At 39.0% G+C, this 15,982-nt stretch overlaps 2 protein-coding genes across 4 annotated transcripts in view; one reads left to right on the forward strand and one right to left on the reverse strand.

Moving 5' to 3' along the window:
• LOC136786324 (nuclear pore complex protein Nup153-like) overlaps window positions 1-15,982 on the forward strand; it is a 378,386-nt gene that overhangs the window by 257,241 nt on the left and 105,163 nt on the right. The window lies entirely within an intron of this gene.
• The window catches only part of LOC136789853 (mucin-17-like), a 56,999-nt gene that overhangs the window by 38,452 nt on the left and 2,565 nt on the right, over window positions 1-15,982 (reverse strand). The window contains 10 exon segments of the mRNA XM_066990997.1: window positions 377-850; window positions 2,476-2,602; window positions 5,306-5,358; window positions 6,468-6,626; window positions 8,883-8,936; window positions 9,213-9,323; window positions 11,505-11,627; window positions 11,710-11,849; window positions 13,052-13,300; window positions 15,412-15,622. Of these exon segments, the coding sequence (XP_066847098.1) occupies window positions 377-850; window positions 2,476-2,602; window positions 5,306-5,358; window positions 6,468-6,626; window positions 8,883-8,936; window positions 9,213-9,323; window positions 11,505-11,627; window positions 11,710-11,849; window positions 13,052-13,300; window positions 15,412-15,622 (1,701 nt within the window).

Genomic DNA, 15,982 nt, shown 5'->3' on the forward strand with positions numbered 1-15,982 from the left:
CTTACCAACACTGTTTTGCTCACAAATCTGCAACACAGCATCATCTAGCATCATCTACTACGAAGAAAATTAACTCTACCCCTGCCAAAACCACTATAAATAACATGGCATAAAGTCCACACCCCCCTTCCCCCGCAGACTTCCACAGCATTTGAAGCAGTTATACAATCACGTTAAATGGGAGTTGGCAGGCTCTAAGACTGAGAGAAGCAGAATCAAAACATTTATGCCTTTTTCCCCAAACTGGCATACAACCCCAATTCATTCAGCTGCGTAGAAACTAATATTTGTTAGTTTCATGAGCACCACAGAAAAAGTCAACTCGCAATAAAGCAGTATACTCATTGTAAACATTATTTATAGCATAAAGATTTACCTTGCCCGCCGCCGTCGCTGCTGCATCTGCCATGCCTGCCGCCTCCGTTGAATTTGCCACGCTTGTCGTTGCCACTGTTGACTTTGCCTTGTCCTTTGTCTTCAGTAGATATGGCATGCCCGCCGCCATTATTGGATATGTCAAGCCTGAGGGCACTGTTGAACACGTTATGCCTGACGTCGCCGTTGTATATATCATGTCCTCCACCTCCTCCTCTGATAGATCTGTCAAGTCCTCCACCTCCGATGGATCTGTCATGCCCTCCACCTCTGATGGATCTGTCATGCCCTCCACCTCTGATGGATTTGCCATGCCCGTCGCAGCTGCTGGAGTTGCCGTGCTCATTGCTGCTGTTGAAACAGCGCTCGGTGACGCTGAGACAGCGCTACTACCAACGAAACTAGAATTGAACTGAGGCAGCGATGCAGCACTGATGGGTAGGGGTATTTTCGGTAGCACTGGTTCCTCCACTTCCTAAAGTTGCAAATTTTAATTTTTCTTATACAAGACATACTACTTTCTCACCCCATCGCACCCAATTTATTAACAAAATTAAATAGAACAAAAATCCATACAAATTAAGAGAAAGCAAGTTTCCAGAAGAAATCCCGATCTCCCCACCTCTGTCTACCATGTCATTTTAATTTATGGCAGGCCTGCTTCCACATTATACTCTATTCAACAACTGTACAGCAAGAACACTGAAAGTTAACTCAAAACCTGTGCAGAACAGAGACGCACAGATCACATTTTTTTTCTTTCTTTTCTATACTTTAGTCATCAAAGCTCTGGAGAAGCATCATCCTTTCTAACTACCCTCGCATGGCTTCAATTAAGAGTACACTCTCAAGACAAGTGAGAAAGTGTTCCTCTTGCAAAATTAGGCAGGATAGCTGCCAAAGTTTCTAAAGTCACTACAGCAGGGAACGTGGAAAAAGGTAATGTTTAAAGAAGCAGGTAGGTTCAACAACCAAACTAAACACAAAAAGCACCAAAGAAAGTCAGACTAGCAGCCCTGAAGATTGTGTTCTGGTAAACACAGTCTATACCATGTATCAGGATGCAAATATAAAAATCAGAAAACAGCCTCCTAACAACTTCAATTTTCATCCCTGCCACTTACTTTATTTGATTACTAAGATTGGATGAGTTATGTTTTAAATGGCATAGAAAATCTGACCAAAATTTGTACAGTACTATCATGATCTACTTAGAAATGACTAGGCAGGGATGTAAGTTGGTACTACTGATATTCAGTGCATCCTGTAGCTTACATCTGTTTCACAGTTTTGATTTGAAAAGTTTATGGAACTTTTGATATTTGGACCATTATTTTATTTGCGTTACAGGAATAAACAACAGTGTTTATGATTTCTTTATATTGCATCATCCGGAAGTCCCATTTAATGATTTGAAACTTAAATTAACTTAAATACTTAATATTAACTTAATATTAATTAAATACTTAATGTTAACGTAAATACTTAAATTAACTTACAGGCAGCTTATATAACATCCAATAAAAGAAAAAATAATCTGAATATTCATGGTCATAGTTTTATGGAATAGATTTTTCCTATTAAAATGAGAAAAAAACTCTCTCACAATGAGTTTGGTGAGTATGAAAAACTGAGTCATCGTTAGCAGACATGCAGAATGCTGTCTTCTACTACTCTTTTTCACACTCTTGGCCTGTATCTTTCTGTATGACTTAAATATGAAACCAAAAATTAAGCTTTTTTTTTCTTTTTATACTTGGCACTCGTTTCAAGTATCATTCCTGTAGAAAAACTATACAAACCTTCACCAAAACATTACTTCTCTTCTTAGGACTCATTCATTCAATTGCTAACGAGAAATGTTATAGTTTGAAGAATCTCCAAGGTAAGAGAATTAAAAATTTCAAAATTACATAAGCAAAGTTCAGGTATTCAAACACAGGAAATCAATTGGAGCCTGCTCTGAAACCCACAAGAAAACAAAAACAATGCAAAAATAAAGCGGTATTGTTATAATTTACTATGATGCAATAAAACTGACACACTTAGCTAGTTACTTCAGTAAGCTCAGTGACAGCAATTAATTTAAGAGTCACTTACCTGTTCTTGTACAGCTCTTGATAAATAGTGTATTCCTCTTTCCCTTCTCATTTTGCCGCCTCCGCTACTCACTCCTGAAGACAGACCATTGGACGCAGCAGTACTGAATTTGTAGCTGGTCACATTGCTAGCACACGACAGTACAGAAGTTGGGGGAAACAAGAGAAAAAAAAATTACCAGCCAAATTGTTTTTTCAAGATATTAGAGCTGTTATTAGTCCTAGAATTGAAACCTGCTGATCAGAAAAAAACTAAAGCTGTCTCACAAGTTGCTAAACGCTGGTAAATACTTGATGTTCTAAATAGGAAAAACTTTATTAACAGCAGCAATGAAAAGGACATACATAAGTGCACCGTTCACATGGGAACAATGACTAAGCCAGAAGACCTGAAATAGAAGAGCTGATTTAGATTGTTACTTTCCAGTGCTTCCTTTAAATAGGACTGGTTCTCTGATTCTGCGATGCACGTGTATCTTTTGCAGGGATATAAAAGAACAGCTCACAAAAATACAGAAAGAGTGCACATATGCACACATACACATGGGAAACACTGCCAACAGCTCTGATAGAATAGGGACGCCTTAGACTTGTGTGGCAAGGTAATATGGCCTAAGCTTCAGAAGCAGCTCTGGCTTTCATGTGGCCATCAGCAGGAACAGCAGAGGTGTTTGGGTATGCCAACATTCCAGAAGTCTTTTCAGACATGAATACAGATCCCTTTTGTAAGGCATACAAAGGCATTTTTCTGGTACTTAAAAAAGCCTAGCTCAAAACCAGAAAGATATCCTAATCCAAGAGCAAATGGGGAAAAAATAACCCAAACCAGAAGTGGAATAGGGAATAACTCTAACAAAAGTACTATGGCAAGAAAATGAAGTATGCCTGGAAAAACTGTGACATCAAAGCTTATCTTGCAGCCAATCAGTCAGTCAGTACAAAAGTGCATTAGATCGCACTGGAAGACACCAGGTCAGACTCCCACAATACTGAGGAGGAGAACTGGTCTAAACTTGTCAAATACTTGACAACAGCCTGCTTAGCACTGTAACTGCATAGAGGAAGACAGATCCCTAAGGCATATGCTCAGACTTTTCTCTAATCCGAACTGTCAATCCATTAGAATTCTGAAAAAAGTCTTACATCAAAACAGATCTTCATTCAGACAACTATCGCTTGCCCATAACAGCCCATATTCCTCTTTCTGTTAACACCTGTGAGCTTCAAGGGGGCAAAGACAGTTGTCAGCCTTCAGGCAAGTCTAATCTACAATTGGACTCAGGATATAAAATATATATATATATATACACACACACACACACACATAGATATATAGCATTGGTGGGCCAGAGATTTACTGAGTATTCCAACTCAACTGTCCAAAGGGACTCTTGCCAGCAGATCAGTGTGGTGCTCCTGCTCCAGAACATGGCACCCAACAGAGACCAGCATCACAAAAAACACTACCACCACTACCTACTCTACAAACAAAAGGTAGGGCACTGCAATAAACTTTGTGAACGAAATCAAAAGCAGTATGAGTTTGCTGTATCTCCTTCCTAAATGGAGAAGTAGAAAGGAGTTCTAGCAAAGACAATTTAGAACAGTTTGAAAAAAACATAATTAAAACCCAGCACCTGATTGCACCTGTACCAGAACCTTAAAGCCAGTCGCTTCCACCCCTAAAAAGGTGGTTGTTGTGAAGTCCAACTTTTAGATGCCAAAACAAAGTGTTGAGTTCTTTCTGCAAGCCAAAGAATGCCCATGGTCACATAAGAATTGCTTGGCAGATGAGCATAGAGTCAACAAAATTCCCTGCTACTGTTCTTTGAAAAGAGCGACCCCCTAAAAACCGAGTGCAAAGTCTCTTAACTCAAGCATTATTACCCAAAACACCATTTGCCCAGAAGGAAAAGCCATCAATATTATCTGGAGGATAACTCATTTGACCTAAACCAAGAAAGCAGTGTAACACAAAGCAGTCTCCTCAAGAAGAAATTCAATTAATTCTTCTGGATTTTTTTTTATTTTAGAGATGAGTTAGCATTTGGCCTCAAATGATTCTAAAGAACACATGGTCTTCATGTGAACTCAAAGCAGACAATTAACTTCATCATGAAAGGAGTATTAAAAAAAGAATAATAAATCATAAATCTTCCTCCATGTTTTTGCTTAAAAAATAAAGAAAAAAACACATCAATAAACATCCTCCTGAACCGTAACTCACTTCCCCTACTTCACCTTCTAAAGAATACTTCAGAAAGAATCATCCCATTAGGACAGAGCTTTCAAACTGCAAGCAATTAAATAGCTAAAACTAATAGCTTTTCCCCTAGGGAACATTAGGAGGGACAAATTATTTTGTTATAAGTAAACTGAGTTATAAACCATGAAATATCTGTCAAAGCAAAATTTGTAACGCTACAGATTTAGTTAAACTACAAAATGAGCCATATTTCCTGTAGAAGGAAAAAATTAGGCCTCCAATAGCAAAGGTCCTTTCTGTGGATACAGCATTATAACGTGCCTCGTTTCCCATCTTCGTATCCTACTCAGAAGATAAACTCGGGATAAAAAGTGGTGTATCAGTAGTTTTATTCTTGCTCATCTTCCTTCCTTTCATAAAAACAACAATTTTCTCAAAGTTATATTGATCTTCAAACACAATCCAGACTTTGCAGCTCCCTCAAAATACAAAATTTTCATTGGATTTCCCATTCCTTTTACTGAGAACTGTCACCACCTTTCCAAAAAGACAGGCATGCAGACCGTACTGAAAAAGGAGATTTCTTTCTTCCTTCAAGTAAGTTTTAAATTAATAGATGTCATACCTTTCAGATGGTTCTGCTCGCTGTTCTGCAGGCAAAATCTTCTCTCTCATCCCCTGCAAGTTAAGTTTAGTTCAAGAGTTAGCTGACTATGTACAGAATACACAAAGTACCAACAACCACTTAATGTGTTTTTTTCTGGTTTTTATTTTATTTATTTATTTTTAATTTTATAGCACTGAATACACCTCACCTACTTAACGTTGTTCCCTAATTCAGCATTGTGGGTACAGTTCAGTTAAATTTTGGGGCTAAAGTAAGCATCACTGCTTCACTCAGCATTGAGGACAAACTGATAGAACACTAAATCAAATTTGTCAAATCCTCTAACAAAGAAAGTAATTAATTTAAACAAAATAACAAAAATTGTGTGTGTGGGGGGGAGAGTTTTCATCAAAACTTGTGTTTACCAACCCCGTAAAAGGGACATACTTTTCTGTTTTCTATCATTTATCAACAAACAAGCAAAAAAAAACGAAAAAACTCTACCCCCCCAAAAAACTAAGCAGTTGCTGCTACATTCATTTTAGAACTTTACCAAATGGAGATTGTGCTGGCTAAACAATACAGAGATTGAAAGAGTTAAAAGCAATAAGCAACCAGTATTACTGTCCACTTTGATTTCCAGCCTAAAAAGCCCATACACTTAACACGTGGTCATTTGTACACTCAGACCGATACTGGAAACACAGATGTTTTCACAGAAAGAGATGCCCATTTAATTTTATGGAAAATTTATCAGACTCCATCTACTCCAAAGCAATCAAAAACGATAACTCAGCACATTGTCAGAACTCTCACTTGGAGCACATAGCTCACCTGGAATAGTTTACACAGAACACGAGCATGTTTCATCAGTGACAGCTTTGTGTACATGAGAATATAGAAGGAAAACATTTCTGTCTTTTAATATTCTTTCACTGAGAACAGGATGACTCAATAGCACATCATGACATCGTGAAAACAACCACAAGACACTGAGTGTTCCAAAAACAGAATTAAATCCATAAAAGCTCAATCTATTTCACAATGGTTCCCACTGCCTTAAAGCTCGCCTCAAACATACTATCAGTACTTTTTGCAAAGATAGGATAACAATTGGTTTGAGAAACATTCCAAGACTGGAAAAAAAAACAGGCACATAAGGACTCAAAAATGTACTCACTTGGAACTTTGTGTCTACTCTCTGGCAAATTTTGCTGGACTGAGTAGTTGAAGTCGGTGATGGTTCAGAATACGGCGTATAACGCATCGGTTGACGGTTTACCGTTGGTGTCACAAGTCTCTTAACAGGTGGAGGCTGGAATGCATTCTGGGATTCCAGCTTTGAAAGGGAAACAGCAATCAATTTATCCTTACGTCCACCCAAATTAATTCCAATATTTATTGATGAAAACAAATTACAGAACTATAAACCTCCCCCCATCGGTCTTGGCACTCAGTGAATACAATTTGAAAATTCTGAAGACTGTTCAACTTGTAGAGGGAAATCACCAGAAAACCAGTAACGAAATCCATAAAGCTATATATAAGTAGCCAAAGTCTGACTGAATTCCATTTCAAAATTTGGCAGTTAGCTTCATAGACAAAATAATTCATGCTACCATAATTAAAATAACCCATGTTCCTAGAATATGCTCCTATCTTTTCCTCTGCCCACACTGTGATTTTTTTTTTTAGTAGCTTAATTCATTAATTTAACATTCGAAGTGTTAAGCAACTAATTATACAGGCTTCTGGGCTTCACATTCCCTACATTTTCCCTCTTCAAAGTTACACAAACAATAGAACACACTCAAAAAAAAACACCTTGTCAATCTTACAATAATCTCATTCATTAAAATATGATCCAATGCTTTACATGTGCATTAGATGCACTTCAAGTAGTGGGTTTGACTTCCCTTTTCAAAGCATTTTCACAGACCAGAGTTAATTTTTAACACAGACCACTGCGTGTTCTGCAAAACTGACTTAACTGAACTGTCAGACAGAAAACAAAGCCTAAAGGCTACAAGATTTACCGATGGCTCCGCCTGCGGTCTTAAGGATCAGAAAATACAGTCTTAGGAAGCATGCTATTGTTCAAATCAATACCAACAGGAAATTTTTGTTTACACTGCAGCTTTAATTTCACAGTATCTCCCAGCTCTTAGTAATAGGATTCACACTATCTCTAAAGTATACAAAAATGCATCTTTCTAAAAAATATTACATTCAGTTTGAAACCTTGAATAAGACATGTTTTATGTAAGTTCACAAATCTACTTTGAGTGAACGATGGTTCATTGCTGGTTTTAAAGGTAAAAAAGAAAAATATTAAATCCCCCAGTTAGGCATTCAATACACCAAGAGCTATTCTGCCTGGTACAGTTCCTTGAAATAAGAAAAATACCACATCACTGCTACCCACTGCAGAAGTTTAGCCCGAGTGCACAAGTGTTCCGTCAACCGCATGTTCACTTTAGCAGGAAAACACACGATCGTCTCCTCAGCAAATAATTGCTTCTCATCACGGGCTACCCTTCTCCCGCCACCATTATGAATTCTAGTATTATGAATAGACAATCTATCTCCTTTCACCCACTGACAGCTGCGTGCAACATTCATTTAGTGGCTGACAATTTCAGGCTCTCTCTTGCAAATCTGGCAGATCTTTCTTAATGCCTTATCACAGGTGTATTGCTATAATATAACTGAGAATTCACACCAGATTTGGTTTTAGTTATTTGGATAATATTTATGATATACTTCACTTCTCCATGCCCGTGTAATTTGGCAGATGGTGAAAAGATGGTCCAGGAAATCTGAGATGTTTGTAAACTCTGAAGTGATTGTAAACTTAATTATACATCCATCCAATCAAGGAATTAGCACAGAAACTTCTTGAGACACTGTCCCTTTTCCCATTAGAACAGAAGATGAAAAGTTTGCACATCTTGTTATTTCCTTCAGTCACCTGATCTTCAAGTGGTCATTTAAGGGCTTTGCAATTTAATAAGCCCAATGATACCCCTAACTAAAGTCATCAAAAAAGATGACTAGTTTTCATTTTTTAAACAAAATGAAAGGAAGTCATGCTTTACCACAGCATTATCACCAGTTCTGTGCTACCTCCAAATAGGAATTTAGGAGCGTAAGATTTATAGCGTCGGAAATTAACGATTTTCCTCGTCTTTACTTTGAATGGTGATAAAAAGCACAAAAACTAGTTTTCTGTGCCCGAATGAACACGGAAGTCTGTACAAAGTCTATATGACCACTCAATCACCATTTTTCTATTTGTGATCATTTCTTCAAGAGAAAACTTGCCTCAACAGGAATTTTAATATGCAGCTTCACCCCAAGTTGGGGGACAAGATAAAACGACTTGGTGTGTTCTAGAGTTGCTGCTCTCAACTTACAAAGATAACATAATTCTTAACCTGAGTAATCTTCACAGCCCATCATCTATTGTGGATACATGCCAATATTAACTTGATTTGATGTCTATGTTGTCACTGAGGTTTGAGAAAATTTTTCTAATAGTGATAAAGCATTGAAAAAGTTATCTACCTCAGCTTAAGACATTATTGGTTCTTACCTTTCTTCGTTTGGACTGGAAGTCAGTAATATCCGGTTTATCTATGTCCGGAGGCTAAGGGAAAAAACAAAGCATAAATATTAGAGGGCAATTTTTTTTTCCTGAGAGAGAGGGTTCCCTGCAACAAAAATGTGGGGGTTCATGGTCAACTTATACAACACAGCGGCAAAAGAGATGCCATTCTTTTAGCATCCTGTTGAAAAAATAGCGCACTAAATTAAACCGGCCACAACGTAAGGAAGAATAGTTTTATCTTTATCCTTTGATGGCACATTTACTAAGTTTTATAAACACATGAAGCAAAAACAGATTAAAAGATGTGCTATTTACCAACAAAGAGCTTGACAGCTTCTCCACTGCCTCCAAGATGCACCGTGCAGCGGTACTTAAGGTAGCGCGGGGCCGCACAGTTTCTTGTCTAGCTTTCGCTCTCTTTTGTGCCTGAAAAATTAGCATTTTAAGTGTTACAATGGTCAATTCTCAGCTAAGGAGGCATGTATTTTATGTCCCAAGGCTACACTGATGATACAATCAATATATTCCGATGACAGAGAAAAATGCAGTCACTGGGAGTTCAAGCCATAAAGAAGAGAATACATTCGGAGTTTAATGAAGTTTACCTTGGGCCTCAGTGCATCTTGCATGTGCTTGTTGCACGAGCAATAAAAGAACTCCGTACTTGTAAAAGGTCAAGACGGATGATGCTAGGACTGCTAAGGCCTCCGAAGCAGTAATCAGGGAAACAGAACTCAAGAAAAGGCTTGTGGTGGTACAGAAAGCATTTTCAGTAACAACACAGACCTCAGAGTTTCACGATGGTCTAAGTGTACCATCTTAAAATCAGTGTATACAATCATAACCAGGAACTAGTTTTACTTCTCTCTTGCTTCCTCCCTTCCCCCAAGATTAAAGTTGGCTGCAAATCTTTGTCTTAAAAGATAAAGATCTGATTTAAACTGTAACAGATCTAAACATTACACTGAAAAAGTAAACTGTGTATTTGCACCACCCAACTTCAAATATCAGTCAAAAACTTCCTTTGGTGTGACTTTTTTTCTTCCCAGGTTAAACCCCTCATATAACCACACTGTGCTTATCACACGATGTGAAGACAGGAAGCAGACCACGCAGCATAGAAAAACACAAGTGAGACTCACAGAACCACAGAATGGTTAAGGTTGGAAGTGACCTCTAGAGATCGCCTGGTCTACCCCCCCGCTCAAGCAGGGCCACCCCGAGCAGGTTGCCCAGGACCATGTCAAGTCAGCTCTTGAAGACCTCCGAAGAGGGAGACTCCACAGCCTCTCCGGGCAACCCGTGCCAGGGCTCCATCACCCGCACAGTGCAAAAGCATTTCCTGATGTTCAGACAGAGCCTCACGTTTCAGTTTGTGCCTGTTGCCTCTTGACCTGGCACTGGGCACCGCTGAAAACACAATGGCTCTCTATGCTCTTTGCACCATCCATTCAGGTATTTATATACACCAATAAGATCCCCCCTGAACCTCCTCTCCTCCATGCTAAACAGGCCCAGCAGTCCCTGCCTCTCCTCAGAGGAGAGGTGCTCCCAGTCCCTTGATCATCTTGGTGGCCCTTCGCTGGACTCTCTAGTACCTTGCTGTCATTCACAGCAAGCAGCAAGAAGCAAGCTACTCTCTCCTTTAAAAGCCTAGTATTTTGGTTCCTCTTTTTACCATAATGCAGTAATATTGTAAAAAACAAAAATAGCCGACCAAAGAGGGTTCCCAGCTTTGCACCACAAGGTTTCAAGGTTTCCCGTAAGTGAGGTACTTGTACTGCCCTTTTTCCGTTGCAGAAATGGACTGTCAGAACAGAGCCAGCAAACCCGCGTTTTCATTTTCTTAAAATTCCTTTTGATTTATCGATAAAAGTCACTTTCATTTAAATACATTCCTACCAAACCTGATTTGATTTTCCGTTTCGATTCAGCTCTAGCTAATCAGAGTTGTCAGCACTTTTTATTTGCTATTTCCAAGAACTCTTGGGGGCAAATAACTCTCTTCAAGAACTATATGAATCGTTCAAAACAGAAAGCATGTTACTGCTTATCTTGAGACTGCATTTAGTCCTGCATGCCTCTGTGTAACAGAAGAACAAAGGATCAGCAAAGTTGATTTTAGATATTTTCAAAGACTGCAGGCTTATACAACATATCCATAGCATGAATGTAGGCATGCTTGGAAAAGAAGATCCACAGATAAATATTAGCCAGGTTTGACTACAGTAGCTTTTGCTACCATAAACACAAGTTTTCAAAGTTAGGCTGTCATTGGTTTTTTTGCATCATGTTATTTTAACGTAATGTAGTCAGAGGCAGACAATGGCACTTAAATGGAATTTTTTGAAAGACCTAACAACAGAGGAAACCCCAACTACCAACAACTAGCCCAAACTGTCATTCTTGTTCTTTCTGACAAGTATTACCTGTGGTAAAAACTGTTATAAAAGAATTTAAACAGAAATCAATCTCGTCTATTTTTGTAGACCAAGAGGGCAGAAGAGCAACTGTTACCACATATTCAGCTCCCTGCTCCAAGCTCCTTTGGCAGTGCTGCTTTTTTTATTTCCATCACTATTTCCCACTACACTACTTTTCTCATACCCGATAAGGTTCTGTCTCTCGCTGCCTAGATCTTGCAGCTGCACCACCATAGGCCGTCTTTCCGGGGTAAAATGGAGAAAACCCAAGCTGCTTTTCCTTAAAAACAGACGTGCTTCCACATGCCTACGGAAACACAGTACGATAAGTGGATAGAAAAACAGGTACACATTCAAACTGATTAAAAGAAATACTGTGCAGTACTTACAGGACACAGTCCTCCAAAAGCAGATAAACCGAATGCAGGTTTCTTAGAGCTAGCTGCAGAATGCTGCGAGAGGGAATGAGTTCTTTCATCTTCTGTGGGCCAGAGCAGTGACGATGAAGTATTTTTTAAAACTGCAACATCTGCCAAAATGACGTATGCTACATGTAAATGCCTCTAGTACGTACAGAACTTTAACAATAAAGATCACACTAATTCAAGTTCTTCAATACAGAAAAATAAGCATGACTTCAGCTTCTTTAAATAGATCAACTTCACGTACAGACTGAAAACCAAGTATCACCTACAAACTTGAAAACTGTTCACAGAGCTGCAAGTAGTTTTCAGCAAACTTACCAAGTTAATACTGTGCTTCCAATGCAGATTTTTTTTCCTTCATGCTAAGATAAAAGAGGACCGCATAAACATCAGTACATTTGTACGGACAAAGCTTTTTTCTATGTTGGTAAAAGGCTGGAGGCCAGCACAGATCATAATCGCACAGGTTTTAAACCTGGAAGATTCCCCAAAGGCTGCTCTAAGAGTTAACGATCTTCTGCCCATGTATGTTTTACGAAGACACACCAGAAAGTTCTAGTGCACTCAGGTTATATTGCTAAAGCCCAGCAACTCTACTCTCAGCTGTACAAAAGTTCTCTGGAAAACCTGCTGAGCACACGTCAGTCCCTGTCTCTATGGGGGACTAGAAAAAGCTGCAAACCTGCTGTTCGCCCTTTCAGCGAGAAGACCTAGGTACCAACCTACATCGACACGATGCTTATTTTTTATTTTAAAATGGTGTGCTTTGCTCAATGAATTTGGCAAAAGACATGAAAGTATTGACAGCTGAAGCCTTCTACCAAGAAAGGTCAAAAAACAGCCTATAGCTTATGTCAGAGTAGTTTCTTTATCTTCTCTTGCTGAAACACAGGAAAACATCTCGTGTTCCTATTTGTCACCTGCACTTATTCACATTTAACCAGCTGTCTGTTAGATATTCTGAGTCACTCTTCCTTCTAGACAATCAGCCTAGTTGTCAAGCTACGGCAAGTCAGCCTGATTTCCTACCGTCCCAGTTCAAAATTTACATATAACCTAGCTGAATGTGTATATTTCAGCATCGACTCTTTCTAACATCAGGGTATCATAAACGTATTCCAAAGCACGCTTCTATTAAAAAGGTGATAGGATTATATACTTCTAAAACACTAAAAATTCAATTTAATTCTCGCATCCAAAGTTGACATTCACCTATTTTATTTACTAAGGTGATGTGGAATATTAAAGAACGCAAGGTACTTCACATTAAAAAAAAAGTCAATTAAACAGAGAACACAAAAATCACCTTCATCAGATGCTCTAGAGGAGGAATCACTGGTTGTTGGGATGTTATCATCGTCTTGTTGAGAGGTAGAATCTTCTATTTCTTTTATCAAGGACAGCCTAGGACTGCCAATGCCAAATATAGAAGATGTCGAGGGCTGACAAGGTGGGACAGGAGAATCCAGCATGGTATAATTCAGATGGCTCAAACGAAGAGAGGGCCTTGTTAACACAACTGGGAAGTTCAGTGCTGATCTACTTGTGGATGGTTCTAGACAAGAACAGGGAGATAATTAGCTTTGCTATAGACAAGCTCACAGAAGCCAAAACCTGTTTCCTATCGACAGCCATGCTATTGCCAAGTTCTAAGGCAAAAAGAGAGAAGCCAAATTTAACTTCTTCCTCACCCAGATACGGTTGCATCTGTCTGGCTACAACAACACTGCTTGCGATACACAGTATTAATGTTGCATCCAGAAGTAGTTAACTATGAGGTTTTACAACACCACATTCTGACCCCGTGCTCAAATGCTCTAACGCTGACTTGGCCGTTCAGTAAATCAAACATATATACTCCTTCTCCCATGTACAGCTTGCAATAAGCTTTACAAAATTTGAGATTACACGGTAAATTACAGATAACACTGCAGCTTCCATAATATTGGAACAAAGGTTATATTAATCTGAATACACAACATGAAAATGAACGTTTGCAGTACTTTTTTCCCAAGTTCTTCCATATCAGCTCACGTTAGAGGCAAAACATCATCTACCCATTAACTATTGGGATTTTGACCCAAGGGACAAGGATGTTGACCCAAGTAACCAGATAAGCATTTTTCCCTCTTGAAGCAAAAGGTCTGCAAACAATGCCAGTGGCCTGGAATAGGTGGCCTTGAAGTCTATCTTGCTAAATGAATGGAACTATTCATGGGTATTTTGCCTGATGAAAGCCTACTGTCTCTCCCAGGAATCTGGGCAATTCAAATGACTTTGAGCCACTATCCTCTTGATACTTGAACTGAAGCTTAAACTAGTTAGTTCAATCTTCATAACCACTGCAGTACCACTAATTAGCTCTCCAAACCATGAGCAGATTTTTAGGACAGCACCGTTTGAGATACAGAAAGTTATTGAGGCGGAAGGCCACCCAATATAGGCTCCAGCACAATGATACCTCAGAAATGAAGAGACACATTGGTTTCAAAATGTAGTAATAATTAAAAAAAATAATCTTATTCTTAAGCATAGTTACACCCACGGACAGCAACATAAGCTGCATAAGGTTCGAGGGTGTCCGCCTGCTCCTGATCTCCTGGAGTTAGCAAGCTTGCAGTGCAGCTGTTCTTACTGAAAGCTCCTTTCACGCAGTTACATAGGAAAGCCAACATGTGTTCCTCAGTCATGAAGACCTTCTCTATTCTTTTCTCCAAACTCATTCCCAAGCTACAGCTACACGCAAAGCCATCAATCTCCTTGTTTACAATTAGATGAGATTGGAGGCAAAGATATTTCCTCCTTATTTTTTGATTCTGCCAACAACAGAAGCAACTGACTTTCCACATTATCTATGGTTACCTACGCACGCTCAGACAAAACTTCTTTACTTATTAAAAGCTGACTTCCCCAAAACAGCTAATTTAAGAGAAACTCAAATAAGAATAGATGCAAATTTATACAACAGGACTACAGGAACAGTGAGAGGCGCTGGATATAAGACAAATCAATCTTTCATGAGGTAAAGGAGTTGCAAACCTCGTTGCCAACGGTCAAATACCTTTTCAAAGACACCCCCTCCCCCCGCGTAGACCTTAAAGTTATTGAATATTTTAAGGATAATAATCTCATAAACCACATCCGTGCACAAGTTCCCCAGTTCACCATCAAGTTAACGAGGAACTTTACTAAATTGATCAAAGCCCAAAACAAAAACAAAACAAAACAAAACAAACAAAGTCGGGACACGAGACGGAATTTTCCTCTGCCATTCTAGCATCTAGTCTTTTGTTTCGAAGACTGCAAAACAAATTAATTTTTTTAATTGCCTTAGGCAGTTAGACAGATTTTCATTCCATATCTTTTAAAAGATGGAAAATGCAACCCAGCACACTTGCAAATGACTTATTTTCAGCATTTAGCACCTGGCTAATAGAGTACCTAAAGTTAACTGATGCCTTCCAAGAGCATAAGATGTATGCTTCGTAACTGTGTATACAGTTTAAAGCTAAGATGGTTTCACAAACAGTTGTTTCGACTTTTTTGTTTGTTTTTTTTTCATTCTGTCAAAACCCTCATTCCAATTTCCTTTTGAAATTCAGATTCAAAACTAGAAATCTGTGAATAAATACAGATGGCCAGAATTCCAAATGATTTTTTACATACCTCGTCTACTTATTCTTGCTGGTTCAGGCGTGAATCTCTCATCGATTATGGTATCTTCATCTGCATAATCGTGGTGATAGTTTACCGGAGTCTCCTCCTGGTTTGCAGATTCATTTCTGTCTACACACTCCTCCTCACGCTTATTGAAATACTTCTGCAGCCACGCCGGTACAATATATTTCACCGTTTCTGTCATGCTGCTAATTATTCCCTGCTTGAAAGAAAAAACAGTTGTTTAATTACAGAAACACAGTCAACAGCATATGCTGGGATACCACCTTCCACGGACCTTGAAGACAGATATTATACAGCAAATATTCACAAGACGACGACGAGGTTGATCCCTGGCATAGGATCGCTACACTTCTGGTAAACCTAAAATTCACCTAAGATTGATTTACAACTACCTATCACTTTCTGCACTTCCAAGTGACCTTGGCAAAGTTCAAAGTTTTGAAACCTCTGCCAAAATTCACCAGCAGGTCGTCAATCTGCAAGGCTATCAGGAAACTCTACGCCTGAACAGCTCCTGACCTACAGACTTGTTCCAGGACTCTTCCTCTTCGCACCC

This window comes from Anser cygnoides, chromosome 2 (genome assembly GCF_040182565.1).
Source record: "Anser cygnoides isolate HZ-2024a breed goose chromosome 2, Taihu_goose_T2T_genome, whole genome shotgun sequence".
Classification (NCBI taxonomy): Eukaryota; Metazoa; Chordata; class Aves; order Anseriformes; family Anatidae; genus Anser; species Anser cygnoides.